Genomic DNA, 18,680 nt, shown 5'->3' with positions numbered 1-18,680 from the left:
CTTTTTTTGCTAGAATTAACATATCAAGGGAATACTATAGCCTATTTTTCCTATTCTTGATGACTCCATGTTGGATTTTGATGGTATTTCTACAAGGTCACATAGCAACTTGATGGTACTACTGAGACCAGAATCCTGGTATTTAGATTCCCAAGCTATTACTCTTTCTACTATACCATGGTGATGTTCAAATACTTACAGGTGGTGTTTATCATAAAACATAAATAAGGAACACCAGAGTAAAAAAAATCGAGATGAAAAAATTTAAAGTTTCATCATAGTCCTCTCCCAATTATAAATTCTTCCTTCTTCAGTTTCAAGTATTTACTTGGTCATGGTTTTTTGACTTAAGACTGAGTTCAAGTTTGAATATCAGCTTCTTCTAAGCAAGATGTAGGCAAAATGAAATTATTAAAACTTTTACAGAGATTGGTTCAAGATGGTGGAGTAAGACATGAGCTCGTCTTCTCCTGCCAGAGCATGAAAATAACAACTAACTGTTGAACAGTCATTGACAGAAAGACACTGGAACCCACCAAAAAAAGATATTCCACATCCAAGTACAATGGAGAAGCCACAATGAAACAGTAGGAGGGGCACAGTTACAATAAAAATCTTATACCCATGAGGTGGGCAACTCACAAACTGAACAGTAATATCAAAGACATGCTCACACTGTTGTGAAGGTTCTAGGTACCACATCAGGCTCCCCAGCCTGGGGATTTAGTCAAGGAACTGGGAATCCCCAGAGAATCTGACTTTGAAGGCCAGCAGGATTTGGTTATAGAGCTTCCATATGGCTAGGGGAAACAGAGACCCTTGGAGGGCACAAAATCTGTGTGCACCAGGACCCAGGGGAAAGTGCAGTGACCCTACAGGAGAGTGAGCCAGACCTACTTGTGACTGTTTGAGGGTCTCTTGGAGAGGTGTGGGTCAGCAGTGGCCTGCCACGGGGATGGGGGCATTGGTAGCAGCAGTCCTGGGAGATGCATCTCAGCATAAGTCCTCTTGGAGGTCACCAATAGCCCTACATGCTGTTCATGTATGAATGTGAGAGCTGGACCATAAAGAAGGCTGAGCACCAAAGAATTGATGCTTTTGAACTGTGATGTTGGAGAAGACTCTTGAGAGTCCCTTGGACTGCAAGGAGATCCAACCAGTCCATCCTAAAGGAGATCAGTCCTGAATATTCATTGGAAGGACCGATGCTGAAGCTGAAGCTCCAATACTTCGGCCACCTGATGTCAAGAGCTGACTCATTAGAAAAGACCCTGATGCTGGGAAAGATTGAAGGTGGGAGAAAGGGATGACAGAGGACAAGATGGTTGGATGGCATCACTGACTCAATGGACATGAGTTTGAGCAAGCTCTGGGAGATGGTGAAGAACAGGGAAGCCTAGCGTGCAGCAGTCCATGGGGTCGCAAAGAGTCAGACATGACTGGGCGACTGAACAGTAACAACAACAGAAGCATATAGACTCCAGCTGAACAACTAACAGGGAGGGAGCACAGCCCCACTCATCAGCAGACAATTGGATTAAAGTTTTACTGAGCCCCAGAGCAAGACAGAGTTTTCCCCACAGCCAGTCCCTCCCATCAGGAAGCTTGCACAAGCCTCTTATCCTCATTCAGCAGAGGGCAGACAGAAGAAATAAGAACTACATTCCCATTAGCCTCCAGAACTAATACCACAATCATAGAAAGATACAAAAAGAAATAGAATTATGTCCCAGAAGGAGGAACAAGATAAATCCCAAGAAAAACAACTAAATGAAATGGAGATAGGCAACCTCCCAGAAAAAGAATTCAGAATAATGATAGTGAAGATGATTCAGGATCTTGGAGAAAGAATGGAGGCAAAGATTGAAAAGATGCAAGAAATGCTTACCAAAGACCTAGAACTGAAGAAGAAACAAGCAGAGATGAACAATACACTAGAAGAAATCAATAGCAGAATAACTGAGGCAGAAGAATGGATAAGTGACCTGGAAGACAGAAGGATGAAAATCAATGCTGCAAAACAGAATATAGAAAAAAGAATGAAAAGAAATGAAGGCAGCTTAATAGACCTCTGGGACAACATTAAATGCACAAATTTTCATAGTATAGGGGTCTCAGAAGGAGAAGAGAGAAAGGACCCAAGAAAATATTTGAATAGATAATAGCTGAACACTTCCCCAGTGTAGGAAAGGAAATAGTCAACCATGTCTAGGAAGCAAAGAGAGTCCCAGGCAAGATAAACACAAGGAGGAATACACCGAGATACATAGTAATCAAATTGACAAAAATTAAAGACAAAGATAAATTATTAAAAGCAACAAGGTAAAAAGACAACATATAAGGGAAAACCCATAAGATTGTCAACCAATTTTTCAACAGAAACTCAACAAGTCAGAAGGGAATGGAACAATATATTCCAAGTTATGAAAGGGAAGAACCTACAACCAAAAATACTCTACCCAGCAAGACTGTCCTTCAGATTTGATGGAGAAATCAAAAGCTTTCCAGATTAGCAAAAGATAAGAGAATTCAGCACAACTAAACCAGTTTTACAACAAATGCTAAAGGAACTTCTCTAGGCAAGAAACACAAGAGAAGGAAAAGATCTGCAAAAAATTAATGCCAAACAATTATCAAAATGGTAATAGGATCATACATGTCAATAATTACACATTTTTTCAAGTGCACATGGGACATTCTCTAGGGCTGACCACACGCTGGGCCACAAGGCAAGCCTTGGTAAATTTGAGAAAGTCGAAATCTTATGAAGCAGCTTTTCTGATCACAGCACTATGAGATTAGAAATAAACTTCAAAGGAAACTCTAAGAAACACATGGTGGCTAAACAATATGCTACTAAACAACCATTTGATTACTGAAGAAATCAAAGAAGAAATAAAAAAAATACCTAGACACAAATTAAAATGAAAGTACAATGGTCCAAAACTTACTGGATGCAGCAAAAGCAGTTCTAAAAGCAGTTCTAGCTATACAATCTCACCTCCAGAAACAAGAAAAGTTTCAAATAAACAACCTAACCTTATACCTAAAGCAACTATAGAAAGAAGAATAAACAAATCCTAAAGTTAGTAGAAGGAAGGAAATCATAAAGATCAGAGCAGAAATAAATGAGAGACAAAACGATGGCAAAGATCAATGAAAACTAAAAGCTGGTTCTTTGAACAGATAAATGATATTGATAAACCTTTAGCCAGACTCACCAAGAAAAAAAGAGAGAGGACTCAAATCAGTAAAATTAGAAACGAGGAGTTACAACTGACTCCACAGAAATACCAAGAATCATAAGAGACTACTATGAACAACTATACACCTGTAAAATGGACAACCTGGAAGAAATGGAAAAGGTACAGTCTTCCTAGACTGAACCAGGAAACAGAAAATATGAACAGACAAATCACAAGACTATAGGGCTTATTTCTGGGTTTCCTATTCTGTTCCATTGATCTATATATTTCCATTTTTGTGCCAGTACCATACTGTTTTGATGACTGCAATGAGATATCACCACATGCCAGTCAGAATGGCAATTATCAAAAAAATCCACAAACAATAAACGCTGGAGAGGGTGTGGAGAGAAGGGAACCCTCCTGCACTGTTGGTGGGAATGTACAGCCACTATGGAGAACAGTCTAGAGATTCCTTAAAAAACTAAAAATAGAGCTACCATATGACTCTGCAAAAAACTGAAAATAGAGCTACCATATGACCCTGCAATCCCACTCCTGGGCATATATCCAGAGAAAAACATGGCCTGAAAAGATGCATGCACCCTAATGTTCATTGAAGCACTGTTTGCAATAGCTAAGACATGGAAACAACCTAAATGTCCATCGACAGAGGAATGGATAAAGAAGGTGTGGTACATATATACAATGGAATATTACTCAGCCATTAAAAAGAATGAAATAAGGCCATTTGCAGCAGTATGGATGGACCTGGAGAGTGTCATACTGAATGAAGTATGTTAGAGAAGGAGAAATATCATATGACATCCTTTAAATGTGGAATCTAAAAAGAAATGATACAAATTAACTTATTTATGAAACAGGAAGAGACCCACAGACTTAGAAAATGAACTCATGGTTGCCAGGGGGAAGGGATAGTTAAAGGCTTTTGGAAGGCCATGTACACACTGCTATATTTTAAATGGATAACCAACAAAAACCTATTGTATAGCACATGGAATTCTGCTCAATGTTATGTGCCAGCCTGGATGGGAAGGTGGTTTGGGGGAGAATGGATACATGAGTATATACAGCTGAGTGCCTTCACTGTTCACCTGAAACTATCACAACATTGTTAATCGGCTATACCCCAATACAAAATGTTTTTGGTGTTAAAAAAATGAATTAAAAAATAAATTAAAAAAATAGAAATACCAGTAAGGAAAACAAAACAAAAACAAAAAAACTTTACAGTGTGATCTCCTCAGAGGTGAAAACTGTTTATTTCCCCTCTCACTCCCAAAGTAAAATAATATTCAGCTGGGAAATAATTATTTACATAAAACAATATATAGAAATTAAAACACTTTAATGTAATATAAACATTTACAGAATATAGACTGATTTTTTTTTATCAGTACTCTTTGAGAACTCTTTAAAACTATATATCATCTACATTTATTATAGACTGTTTCATTTCCCACTTTCAGAACTAGAAAATACAAAAATACACTGCAAATTATATTTAACAAACGAACAAAAAATCAGTCTAAATTGCTTCACATATTTTCCTTGGAGAAAACCAAGAAACATAAATAAACATATAATAGCAATAAAAAATACCACCAACACTAACACAGCCCAAACAGAGGATGGATTCTATAATGCCTGATTTTCTCATTTAAAATTAATTTTCTCCCCTAGGTAAATAATTCATTATCACAGCAACTGGATGAACAGGAGCAGAGACAGCCTCATTAAGAGAAATTACTTTATATGCAAGAAACATATAATTTTTCTTTCACGTTAACAAATGAGGAAAAATAACTTGAGGACAAGGCATATTGAATACTCTTACTTCACTTGGCTTTTGTTAATGGTTAAAGTAACTGTCCACTTAGGGAAATTCAAATAACATGAATTTCATGAAACCAAACTCTTCAACTTATTTCTTTAATTCAACCTTAAAGGAACACAACAGAAAAGTTCAAAATCCAAGAGAAGACTCGTCCTAAAGCACTGACACCTTTGTCTTTTAACTGGCTTCCTTTTCTCTTATGTTCTTACTGTGTTCTTTTGTTCTTTCTCAGAGGCGAGGTTTTGGCTTGTTTGTCTCTTCTTTCAAGTCAATTTCAATTTTTACACACAAAAAACTAAGCTTTCTTGAACTGACACTGACTGTACTCACCTCTCTTTTTCCTCATTGGATGTTTCTGTCTTTGTCTAAATTCCCCCATTCTATTTCTCCCAGGGTAAACAAAGCTAAAAGTTTAAAATCCAAGAATAGACTCATCCCAAAGCATTTCCTCTTCTGTCTTTTCTTCAACAGATTTCTTTTTCTCTTTCTTGTGCTTACGTTCTTCCTTCTCAGAGGGTACGCCATGGCTTTTTTTCTTTTTTCGATGCTTAAGCTTTCCTGAACTGACACTAAGTTTATCTCTGTCTCTTTTCCCTTCCCCAGAGCCCTTGTCCTTGTCTAGATCTGTATCCCCATAACTCTTTTTTCTTTTATGCTTGGACTGCTCCTTCTCTGGCCTTTCTTCACCTTCCTCCATGTGCCTTCTTCTCTTCTGATGTTTCCGCTTATGACCTGCTTGATGCTCATTGGTATCGTTTTCTGAGGAGAGGTGCTTATAAACTTCAGATTCTACACTGTATGTGCCAGAGTTATTGTCCTGCTGACTAAGGCTCAGGGGTACTGGTTTTTCTGGGAAACAGTCTCTGGTGGGTTGACAGTAGGTCACAGAGTCTAATCTCTGTTTGCTGTCATGAGTTGGTAAAGGATGAGGTAACTGGTTTTCTTCTGCCTGTGAAATACTGTATGATCCTGGGTAAGTCTGGAAAGTCTCAAATGGGAGTATTTGCTCAAACATTCTAGGTCTGGGTCTGGAATCAACCATTTCTCTGTGCTTATGGGTTTCCACAGAGCTATCACTTATCTTTCTGAAAGAAGTCTTTGGCTCTAGTCCTCTGGCTTTCTGCACTTGGATATAATCCTCAAGTTCATCTTGGAAAGAGTTATATGTCCTCTTTGAATGAGCTGGTAACCAGTGATATAATTGGCTTTCCACTGGTGAAGTAGTATATGGTCGTTGGTAGGTCTGAGAAGTCTCAAATGAACACCTTCGTTCACACATTCTTGGTCTGGGTCCAGAATCAATTTCTCTGTACCCATGGGTTTCCACAGAGCTCTCTCTTACCTTTCTGAAACAAGTCTTTGGATGTAGTCCTCTGGCTTTCTGCACTTTGATATAATCTTCCAGTTCATCTTGAAAAGAGTCATATGTTTTCTTTGATTGAGCTGGTAAGCAATGAGGTAATTGGTTTTCCACTATTTGTGAAATATTATATGGTCCTGGATATGTCCAGAAAGTCTCACATGGGGATCTTTGTTCAAACATTCTATGTCTGGATCTGGAATCAACTGCTTCTCTGTACCCATGGGCTTCCAAAGAACCTTCTTCCATCTTTCTAAAACAAGTCTTTGGTTCTGATCCTCTGGCTTTCTGTACTTTGATGTAATCTGTACATTCATCTTGGCAAGAGTCTGGTGGCTTCCATGAATTCTTCACTAGATTGATAACAATGGATTCTCTGCAAATAAGACAGTAGAAAGTTCTTGTTACTAGATTATTTTATTTGGAATATTTGTTTTGCTTTCAAAAATACTAGTTTGAAGAAAACAAATACAACAGAGGCCCAAGCAAAATTTTAAAACCTACCTTAATTTAAAAGCTATAAATCATGACTTTGTATGCCAAAGAGAAGAAGCAGGGATAGTCACATATCTCTTAGGCACCTCACAATTTTTTTATACATAAAAAATTTTCAGACCTGGGATGAAAGGGAAGATAGGTACAAAGAAGCAGACATATCTGATATTGTTGTAGTACTTAAAAATGTAAGGCATGTTGGGATGTCTGGGAAAGGACCAATAATATTTAATACCCTAAAGATGGTCTGATCTGCAGTCACATTGCTGTAAAAAGTTCTGATTATCAGTTCCTTGTATAGATCTATAAATGTGACAGCTATTTATTCTGGAACTCTGAAATTTTACAAAGAGTCTAAATGAAGGTTAATTTGGTTAGTTATACAATTTAGCTACCTAGTATTCAGACTCAATAATACAAATATTTTCTACCAGAAAGTTATACTAAAAGCAACAAAATAAATATACAATACTTAAGTGCCCCTCTGTCCCACTACTTGACTTATCCAGTCCCCAACTGTCCAGTCAATCTTCTCCTCCTTCAAATAACAGAAAAAATTGGAATAAATGTGTACTAAGCTCCCACAATGTGCCAGGCAAGGGACCTTGCCCATATTTTTATACTTCATTATAACCACTTTATGTCAGAGCTGTCCAAAGTTACTTGGTAGAAAGATCTGGTATTCCAGTTTGGTTCTGTATAACAGCAAGACCTTTTTTCTTAACCACTATACCTCACTGGAAGGATGACAAATGGATAGCTGAATCTCCGGAACTAGCCAACCTTCCAAGGATTATAGGGATTATTTGAATTATCTGGCCAGCCTGAGAATGATAGCATCTTTCCAAAGATGTCTGGTCAGGAGGGTTGCCCGTGAGCCAGCTCTTTCAGCATACTGTCATGGCTAGAGAACTCCCTGGGAGATGGAACTAGCATACAGTATGCTACAAATACTACCAACCATACCCAGGATCGACTCTTAGGGAAGTAAATGTCTAGGAAGTTTGTAAAATACACGTAAAGATACTTGACAGAACCCCTGGTTTTTGGTATCATAGGAGCACTTTTGTAAGAAATTCTTACTTAAGTTGATGTTCACTTCTTTGCATGTGAGACCGGAACATTTCTAAAGATGTAAAGGTGATATTACAAATACGGCAATCGTAGGTTCTCATACTAAATGCTGGAAAAAACAGAGTTCAAGTTAAAAAGGTCAACAGGAATATACTTAGAATCACATAGCTGGACAGGAGTTTACTAGAAATCATTTACTTGAACTTTCCCAATTTAAAGATAAGGCCTAGAGAAGATAAATGATTTGGTTGAAGTCACAGAGTCAGTTAGTAACAGAGATAGCTTCTCAAATCCCATGTCTCTTAAAGTCCAAAATTCTTCACACTATACCACACTGCCGCTCCAGCCTTGGTCTCTTTAAGAAACTGCTATCCACTTGTTTATTTCTGTTATGTGAAAGTACAACAGACACCTCAAATGTAGTGTGCCTAATCTATCTTTGCCTCTTAATCCCTCAACCAACCTCTTTTTGTTTGCCCCAATTTTCTTTCTATCCAACTAAAACTCGAAACATCCAAAAATATTAAAGATGAATAAAGGCAAATGTTTACTCTCTTACCTGAAATCACTGTAATGCATGAGTTTACCAAAAGTGATTTCCATAGACAGATTTTAGAGAGAGTTTCAGTGAGCCCCACTCTCAAGATAAATGTTGAAAGCAAAATTCTAAAATAAAACTATTAGTTACCACTTCATAAGAGTCAAGAACTATAGAATAGGTATACTAGTTACCTCTCTATTCTGACTGATAGATAGAACTGGAAGCAGGTGATAGGTTAAGTTTTATTTTCTTAAACTTACCATCCTTCCACTTTCTCTTTGGTCAGAAGATGCAAATTAATAAATTTCATTAAGCTAAATATAAAGACAATCTCACTCTAAAGAAGAGGATAAATTGATGGCTGCAGAGATTTCAGGGTCCAGCAAGGCTATCTTCTTTTAAATCAAACAGCAAATTAATCATTTAAAGGACACTAAATTAATCATTACTAATGTGTATTGGCCATGTCCAAGCAAAGATTATTCATAGAAACAGGAAACTACTGTCAAAGGGAAAGAAAGAGTCTGACTTTGAAGCACATGAGGACTATGTTCACTATTGATGTATTCTCTGCGGTGGGCCTAGGAGAGCTCAGCCGGTTATGTCAAAGTCTGAATAAATGATTCTTCAAAACTATCATCTCCTTTGTTATTGTGGGAGGGGGGTTCAGGATGGGGGACACATGTAAATCCATGGCTGATTCATGTCAATGTATGGCAAAAACCACTACAATATTGTAAAGTAATTAGCCTCTAACTAATAAAAATAAATGGAAAAAACAAAACAAAACAAAACAAAAAAAACTATCGTCTCTTCCTGTGCTGATTTTTGCACTTGCCAAGTCACTTCTGATTATAATTTGGTTTCCTATATTGCTGATACCAAAAAGAGGATAATCTAAATGATATATTTTTTTACAAACCTGGGAACTGAAATATCTATTTATGCTCCTACCATAAATCAATAACAGAAGACAGTGAATTAAATTGCAATATTTCACAGACTTCTCTGATAAGAATCAATTGGAGTGTGAGTTAAAAATATAGATTTTTAACCCAGATCCCTTCCTCTGGAGAATATGATATGTTGGGACAGGGAATTTGTATTTTAACAATACCCCAGCTAATTATTGTCAAAGAATAGGTGGAAAAAACCTAAAGGAGTGTCTTTCCAGTTCCCTCGTTATTTATCACCATCTTGCAATTTTGTTTTTGGTTTGGGAAGTCCTTCATTTGAGGCTAATCACTTTTGAAGATTCTGGCCTTCTTGCAAAGCTGAGAACTGAATCCGGGACTCTGCATGCTTATAAAAACCCTTTTCAGAGATTATAGCTAATGTTATTTAACAGGTGGGAAAATTAAGGCTCAGATTCACTTGGACATGTATTCTAAGGGTGCCCAAGTTATACAAGATAAGCAGGACTCCTGGTTTCCCCTAGACTAGTGGTTCTTAATGTTAGTTACACATTAGAACCATGTGGAGAACTCTAAAAATATTCATGTTACAGCTTAACATAAAACCAATTTAATCAGAATCTCTAGGGGTAGAACTAGGCTTTCTTACTTTTTGAAAGCATTCTAGTTGATTTTTCTGTGCAGGCACTGTTAAGCACCACTGCCTAAATGATCTCCAATGATTATAAACTTAGATTATATTTCAGAGGTTTTACACATTTGTCTAGTACTTATAGAGTATATATAATGTTCTTCTCAGTTCCTCCTTGGTTTCTTCACAAGTTATATCAGAAGATTATAATACAGACAATATAGTAGTTTAGAGGAGCTGCAGGTCACATATGAAAGGCCTAGAAGCAGTTCTGGAAAAGTATGGTCTGCTTCTATTACCTTAGCCCTTGTCTTTTTAACACATTGATATTCTTTTTCTAGGATACAGTCTTCTGAGAAAATAACGTATGAAAATGGTGTAAACTCTTTCTATGAAGACACAAAGCCTATGTATTTGTCTCAAGATCAAAATTTCTAGTTTAATCCTACTGAAACCTGCCTCCACAGTTTCTCATACTGTCCATTCTCCTATCTGAGTCTGTTCCTTGGGCCTGTCAAGTTTTGCTCCCCTCAGCCCTGCTAGGATCCCTTGTTTCTGACTTCACCCAGAAGCTCAAGTTTCTTTGTATCTGGTAACTTTCAAAATCATCCATAACCTAACACATGTGGGGTGGACTTTTCTCCTGATCACAGTCCTATCTTATAACTCCCTGGACTAAGGTCTTTGATTTCAAAGGAGAGAATAGGGGAATGCATGTATTTATAGTCTAACATTTTGGTTCTCATCACTTGGGGAGTTAAAAAAAGAGAAAAAAAACCACTAATGTGAGTCCGAGGGATTCTAATTTAATTGATTTGAGAGATGGCCTGGGCATTGAGATTTCTAAAAGATCCCTGCATGATTTTAGTATGTAGTCGAGAATGAGAACCACTGGTCTAATATCTTAAATGGGGAAAATCAATTGAAAGCTACATGTAAGCAAAAACGCAACATGGGATTTAACTTATGAAGAAAAATAGAAAATGTACAACTTTTATGTTTTAAAATTATGACAGGGAAACAATATTTTAAGAAAACTAACATTTGTTGAGGACCTATTCTGTCATGGGTATGGTATATACTGCTTCATTTCACCCTTTTTTCAATCCTGTGAAGTAGCCTTATTTTCACTTTATACCTGAGGAATCGAAGGTGCAACTGGGCAAGTGACTCAAACACCTCTCCAAATCTATGTTTATCCCACTACACAACTCTGCTTCTCAATAAACAATTATCAAATATTGAGGAAAATATATATATTCATTGGAGCATAAAGCACTGAGAAATAGATTTCATAATAAAATAAAATCCCTATCTCAAGGGGCCAGTTCAGTTAGGAGACTATAATGCAACTGTCAATGAATAGCAAAGCCTATGAGAAATCAGAGCGAGAGCAGTGAGGGAAGTTGCGATGGACTTCGGAGGAAAAGGATTTGAATTATAAGGAAAGCAGGTAGGGCATTCCAGGGGATGAAAATAATATCAGGTATGGAAGAGACAGAAATGAGTATGGTGTGCTGAATTCAAATAATCTGTTCAACAAACACTAAACACCTCTGTGGCACCAAGTATCATGCTAGATGCTAAGAGTACAAGATGAACAAAATGGGCAGGTTGCTCACAAATTCAAATGAGAAACAGATACATGAACAGAGGATTTCAATCTCATTTCATAAAAGATAAGGGAAGTATGCTTAAGAGGTATGGGAATTCAAGGAAGCAGACACACTCAGTATAACATGGGAGTCTGAAGAGTGCTACTGAGGGAGATGAGGCCTTAGTTAAATTTGGAAAAATAGTTAATGGTGAAAGGAGTTGAAAAGAGCATAGAAGTATTTATAGGAAGTTTTTGAAATTTGGAATTGTAGAATAAAATATAAGGGGACAGCATGGGAGAGACAAAAATGTGTCAGATCAAAGAGACTTCTATATTATGCTAAGGAGTCTAGCAGGTGGTACAGTGGTAAAGAACCTGCTTGCCAATGCAGGAGATATAAGAGACATGGGTTTTGGTCCCTGGGTTGGGCACATCCCCTGGAGTAGGAAATGGCAACCCATTCCAGTATTCTTGCCTGGAAGATTCCATGGACAGAGAAGCCAGGCGGGCTGTAGTTCATTGGGTCGCAAAGAGTTGGAAATGACTGAGCAAGACCACACAGAGCACAAGGAGTCTAGACTTTTTATTCTGTGGGCTGGGAAACCATCAGGTGGTTTAAGCAGTATGTAACATGATCAATTGTGTGTTTTAGAGAAATCTCTTCTCTAACTGCAATATGGAAGGTAATTTTGAGAGGAGCAAGCCTGGAAGTAAGGAGACCACAGTTACATAAATATACCAGACCAGGCAAGAGATAAGGAGGCATGGGCTAGAAAGGTCACAGTAGGGACTGACAGGAGCAGAGATATTGGTGAAATATTTACCATTAAATCTAACAAAATTTAATGACTGATTAAATATGGGAGATAAGGGAGGAGGAATCTAGAGAGTTATAAAATAACTCAGCATAGTTTGATGACTGAGTGGGTGGTGATCCTAACTGAATTGGAATTTCATAAGGAATACTGTTTAAGGACTTGGGAGAATAATCAATGGTGAGTTTGAATTTGGACACACAGAGTCTGCTATATCTCTGAGATTTCCATATAAAGGTGTCCAACAGGCAATTAGATATGGGAATTTGAAAGGGAAAGGATAGCTTAGAGTAATTTTGGATAAATTTTGAGGATAAAGGGTAGTTAAGAGAGTGGATGAGATCTCTTGAGGACAATGTATGGGTGGGCACAGGAATAGCAACATAATGATAAAAACCCTGGATAGTGTCACTCTTTAAACTAGATGGTAGAGGAGGAGGGGGGTCCATGAAAAGTCAAGAAGTAAAGGACAGAGTTGCAAGGATGAACAGGAGAAAGTGATGTCAAAGGAGCTAAGGAAGTAGAGATTTTTAAAGAGGAATGTTTAGTGAATTGAGCAAAGATGTCTATTGGATTTAGACATTTAGAAGTCACAACAACCCTGCAAAGAACAGCTTCAGTGAAATAGTAGAGTGGTGGTGTGGAGGGCTGGGGGGATGTGTGGCAACAAATGGCAGTGACTTGAGGAGTGAATATCAGTGAGGACAGTAAGAGCATATCTGAAAAATAAGAACACAACAACAAAAACCTTGGCTGAGAAAACAAGGGGTAAGTATCATAGTGAAAGGGAAACTCAAAGGATTATTTGGTTAGGGTAAGATGCTTGCTATCCACATGTGATGGTCACATTTTTCTTGATGGCATAAGGAATAAGCTTGTCTGAAGGATGTGAGGAGGGGGAGTGTTGAGTAGTAGAAGAGAGTGTTGGAAGGTGGTGTAGGTTTAAAAATCACTGCTGAAAGGAAACTGAAGGAAAAGGAAAAGTACTAAATAGGACTAAAAGGTCATAGAGATTGGATACTAAGACTCTATAGAGGTACCCAATCTCTAGCCTTATATAATTTTCCATAGCATCATCATTAAGTATTCTGAATGTAAAAGTAGAACGGGTAGACTGTGGAATTGATCCTAGGTTGAAATCTTGCTACTAGATAGTAAGAGAATAACAATGAGGTATAAGTAAAGCCTTCCAGAAGGTGGTTACAGCATTAAAGTGATAGTGAAAATGCAATGGAAGGGTACAGGTAGGAGAAACAGTTCTAAGAAGACTTGATAAGACTGTGGATGGATAGGATATAGGGGAATTTAGTCAAAGATGCCTTCAAAGATTCAAGTGTAGGTGACTAAAAAATAGTGCTACTACTGGCAAAAACAAAAAACTTGATAAATTCAAGATGGTTTTAGGGAAGATTAATTCAATGTTAGGTACGTTGAGTTACAAGAGAAGGTGAGACAATAAGTACAATAATGGGGCTATAAATTAATAAAATAAAACAAATACAATAAATAAAAAATACATACTTTAGCTCCATATCGTTATGGTAGCCATTCCTGTGCTAATAAGATCTGGGCTGGATGAAGGACATGAAGAGAGCAGTAAGAATGATGAAGAAACAGAGAAAGAGATTAGATAGAGTAGAAACATATATAAGCAATAGCAGATAAAAAAGAAGGCAAAGACAGCAAGAAGGGAGAAAACAGGTGAAGAGTAAAAATAACTAAAGTGGCACATGTTAAATTGCTTTTGTCTTACTGCTTGCTCACTTATAATATATATATATATATATAATATATATATAATATATATAAATATATATATATATATATAATATATATATAATATATATAAATATATATATTCCCTTTCACTATATATTATAATATATAAGTGAGCAGAAACAGCTGTTTCTGCTGTTGCTGTTCTTTGAAATTCTCATCGGCTAATTTAAATTCTCCAGCTAGTTTTTTAAATTTTTTTTAAAAAATTGGAATATAATTGCTCTACAGTGTTGTGTTAGTTTCTGCTGTACAACAGCGCTCCAGCTATTTTTTTAATCTTCAATGTTTACTGTAATCAAAATTAAATAGTCAAGTCAGGGTTGAAAATCTTTTGAGCTTCCAGTTTCAGCGGCTAATGTAAAATGACTTCAATGACTGGATTTAAATTATGCTGATGATCAGCAGCCCCCCTCCCTGGCCAGAAGAAAATTTCACCAAAATCCTCTTTCTCTCATCCTAATAATCTTGCAACTTCAGAGTCTAAAATAACCCTCCTTTCAGAAGTGACCAGAGTACACATATCTCTCAGAGCTGACATATATTTCACTTCCAATTTACCCAATGCCACTTAACTAGAAGCCACTTATTTCAGAGAACCTTCTGCATAGCAACAGGAAAAATAACCTATCAAGTCTGTTGTATCTTCCATGACTTTCAGGAGCCCTACCACTTCTATTTCTACATTTGTCTAAATCGACATTCTTTAAAATTCTAGATAAAAACACAGATTTCTATGTAACTTTTGGTGAGATGTTGAATCACAATAAGCAGCAAACTTAATAATACAAACACATGGTTAGCATCCAATAAATAAAGGTTAATAGTTCATTGTTTCATATATTAAACTAATCTCTATTGAGGTAGGCCTACTCTGTGCCAGTTTCTATCTCTAGGAATGGAAATACAGATGAGTTAGATTAAATCCCCTTCCTCAAAAATCTTACATTCTAATGGGAGATAAAGACACAGGAAGAGATAATTAGATATGCAGGTTAAGGAAGCAAAGAATACAAGTCTTGAAGGAAGTAAAAAGACTTACAAGGAAGTATCATGTTAAAGTATGAGTAAGAGTTGGTCAAGAGAAGAGGGACATGAAGATGTTCCAGGCAAAATGGCAGCATGAAGGGCACAGAGACAAGAAATAGCGTAATCGTTTCTAGAAACTAAAAGCATTTTGCAGGTTCTGACCCACATGGATCACAGCAGGAAGTAGCAGGGAATAAGCCTGGAGGAGGAAGACAGGACAAGATGGTAGAGAACTATGAAGTTCTCTATTTTTATCCTTAGAAAATAGAAAAATAAGGATTTTTAAGCAGGGAAGTGACATAGAAAGATATGCACTTTAGGTGAAACACTCCAGTGATTAAATTGAGGGTGGATTTGGGGAGACAAAACTGATGGAAGGAGAACAATTAGGAGGTTGTGTCAATATTCTTGAACAATGCTTCTCAAAATTTATTGTGAGTACAAACCACCCAGGGATCTTGTTAAAATGCATAAAATGCAGATTCAGATTCAGTAGGTCTGCAGTGAAGCCTGAGATTCTTTTTTCTAACAGGCTCTGAAGTGGTGCTGATGATGCTGCCTACAAACCACACTTTGAATAGCAAAGCTCTAGGAAGGATATTGAGGGCTTGAACTAGTATCAGAAAAGCAGAGCAGAAGATAAGGTAACAGTGATATTCAGGAGGTTAAACAGTCATGGCTTGGTGCTTCATTAGATACAGAAAGTGAAGTAGATGGTGTTGGGGGATTTAAAGTTAACTACAGGTTTCTACTTGGAATGACTGAGTGGATTTGAAATGGCTATGAGGTATCCAGGTGAAGAGGTAGCTGCTCTTTGGATATATGAGTCTAAAGCTTTACAGAAAGGTCATAAGCATATAGATGAGATAAGAAATCAAGGGAATGGATTAGATTATTTTACAGATTAAGGTCAAGAATGGAATCACGGGAATGCCTACATTTAGGCAATAATTTTTTTAATTAATTAATTTTTAAAAATTTATTTATTTTAATTAGAGTCTAATTAATTTACAATATTGTAGTGGTTTTTGCCATACATTGACATGGAGGCAATACATTTTAAAAAGAGCCCCCAAATAAAACAGAAAAGAAAGAGAGACACAAGAAAAGAACACAAGCATGAAGGGTTACACATAACAGAATAGAGCTTAAAAGAGGGAGTAATGAACATTTTCACATGAAGTAGAAAAGTCTAGTAAGGAAAGAACTGAAAAATAATAGTGAGCAGAGGAAAAGAAGTGGGTGGAAGAGAGAATATGAAAAGGGAATAAAATACACTAGTAGTGAGAAGGTGCCTGTGGGGGAAAAATGAAAAAAAAAATATGGTTAGATGAGCAAGTGGATCACTCCAGTCAGGATCAGAATCTTTATTGTGCCGGAATTCTTGCCACTCTTCCTAAGTTCCTTTGTTCATTCTCTCTCCTTCCCACTTCTATCAATGCAAATCATACATTTCCTTTAAAAAGATTTTTTTGAGTCATTTTATTTCACTCCTCTGGTTATCAAAAATATGTACACAAAAATCCATGTCTGCAGCCTCTTGCAATGAAGTGCTATTAACCCAAGTAGTTTATACACTTGCCCTTATCAGGGAAAGTGGTATATCTTCATTTGTATTCCCAGGAATGACTAGTCTAGCACCCGAGAGACACTTAAGCCATACTTAGTGACTGAATGAAATAACTATATAATACTAATTTAAAATACTTTCTGTAAGCACCTATAATATAACATGAAACCATGGTAATTCCTGTATTTGATCAATAAGAGTCATCTAAACCTTTCTGGGTCTCATTTTCCAGAAAACCACAGACAGACCTACATGGACTCAAAAGTCCTTACTTACTGAAAATTCTATGATCCCATGAGTATTATCAACCTCCTATTCAATAAGAGTAAAATGGTATGTATATAAGCCAGTATGTTTTATAAACGATAAACTTCCTAAGAAAGAAATTTGGGATATTCTTACTGTTTACCATTTGCATCTGATTTTGCAGGAAGAGGTTTCTCTCTTATCTTGTCTACAAACTTCTTCCTAGCTTCATTTCTTTTGTGTTTTTTCCCAACATAATGTTGTTGGGCCATTAATGGACTATTAAAGGAAGCAGGACAGAGCTTGCAATACTTGTTTGGATTATTCAAATCCAAAGCACTGCTGGAAGAGGAAGGCATAATCTTGTCTTTAATCCCACCTGGAGGAGGCTTGACAGCAAGGGGCTTCAGAAAAGTTGACTCTGCAGAAGTAGTAATAGGCACACCTGCTGAAACAGTCATAATGAAAAGTGATCCACATGTTTGCATTATAAAGTATCAGAGAAAGTTAGAGTTCTTTAAAAACCTACTATCTCTGGACTTTTTCCACACAGCACTGTTGGATAAAGGTATTTAGGCTAAAAATAATTGAATATAAGTCTGTCACCAAGTGTCTCCAACACAGATACAGGAAGCAATCAATATTCAGCAATCAATGAAGGCATGAGAACTGTATTAGGATGGCTCTTGAAATGAGTGAGGGTAAAAGAGACGGGTACCAACTTCTAAGTTGATGTCTTTCTTGAGTAGCATAGTAAGCAGATCATCTATTCAGTGGTGTCCGTATCAAAATACAGTTTATGCAGTTGTTCAAGGCTATAAAATGATATGTTCCCACAATTACAGTTATTTTAGAGCTCTTTCATGTAGTCTCCTTTCTGAGCCCAAATTTATGAATTTGGGGGACTAAAGATAAGGCTTTACAAGACGCTTTCTTTTGTGTGGTACACTGATTCTGTCCCTCTTGACTGACAGGCAGAAAAACCAACATACAAAAATCAGAGAGACTAGGATAAATTTAAAAATAATTCATTTCATTTATAAAAAAACAATATGTTTTAATGCTTATGTGGCCTATGCTATGAGATGGAAATTAATGTAGGTAAAATTGTGATGCCAGGCATGCTTTATTCCTAAAATGTTGAAGCTAATGAGAATATGGTAAATTATTTACTCCAGGGGATTAATTATTATTTTTTGTTAGCACACAACATTTAAAAAATACAGGCTGGAGCATACTCTGCTACTTCAGGTTGAAAGTGAGATCTGTGGGTCAGTTCTCTCATGTGCTGGTGGCCCAAAATCACTGGAAGGACAGAGAAACATGTTATATAGTTCTCTGGATCTCTGGATCTAACATAAAGTAAGTTTTCAATAATTGCTGATTGATATAGCTAATGGTACTTTTTCTTTACATTCATAGGAAGAAAGGAATGAGCTATCAGGGTAGAAGAAGATTCCATACCACTTTTTTTGTGTACAGTTAAAGTCAGAAAATCCTGCAACATAATTATATTATGGTGAAGACATTGGTCTGAACACACATTATGAGATAATGTTTTGTAAAGTACTAAAGCAAAAAAAAAAAAA

At 36.7% G+C, this 18,680-nt stretch overlaps 1 protein-coding gene across 3 annotated transcripts in view; it reads right to left on the bottom strand.

Moving 5' to 3' along the window:
- Nucleotides 1-5,435: 5,435 nt before the first annotated feature.
- Nucleotides 5,436-18,680, bottom strand: part of ZMAT1 (zinc finger matrin-type 1) — a 39,729-nt gene continuing 26,484 nt past the window's right edge. Inside the window, exons 5-7 of one of the 3 annotated variants that reach the window (XM_043460010.1) lie at nucleotides 17,255-17,512; nucleotides 7,982-8,081; nucleotides 5,436-6,779 (exon numbers count right to left, since the gene is read on the bottom strand). In XM_043460010.1, coding sequence (XP_043315945.1) covers nucleotides 5,456-6,779; nucleotides 7,982-8,081; nucleotides 17,255-17,512 — 1,682 coding nt within the window. In that variant the 3' untranslated portion in view covers nucleotides 5,436-5,455. Of the gene's footprint in view, nucleotides 6,780-7,981; nucleotides 8,082-8,773; nucleotides 8,850-17,254; nucleotides 17,540-18,680 lie in introns of those variants that run through there. The other 2 variants (XM_043460011.1, XM_043460012.1) reach the window with 2 other exon arrangements.

This window comes from Cervus canadensis, chromosome X (assembly GCF_019320065.1).
Source record: "Cervus canadensis isolate Bull #8, Minnesota chromosome X, ASM1932006v1, whole genome shotgun sequence".
Taxonomy (NCBI): Eukaryota; Metazoa; Chordata; class Mammalia; order Artiodactyla; family Cervidae; genus Cervus; species Cervus canadensis.
The sequence above is the reverse complement of the archived record's forward strand: the minus strand, read 5'-3'. Positions and strand labels throughout refer to the sequence as shown.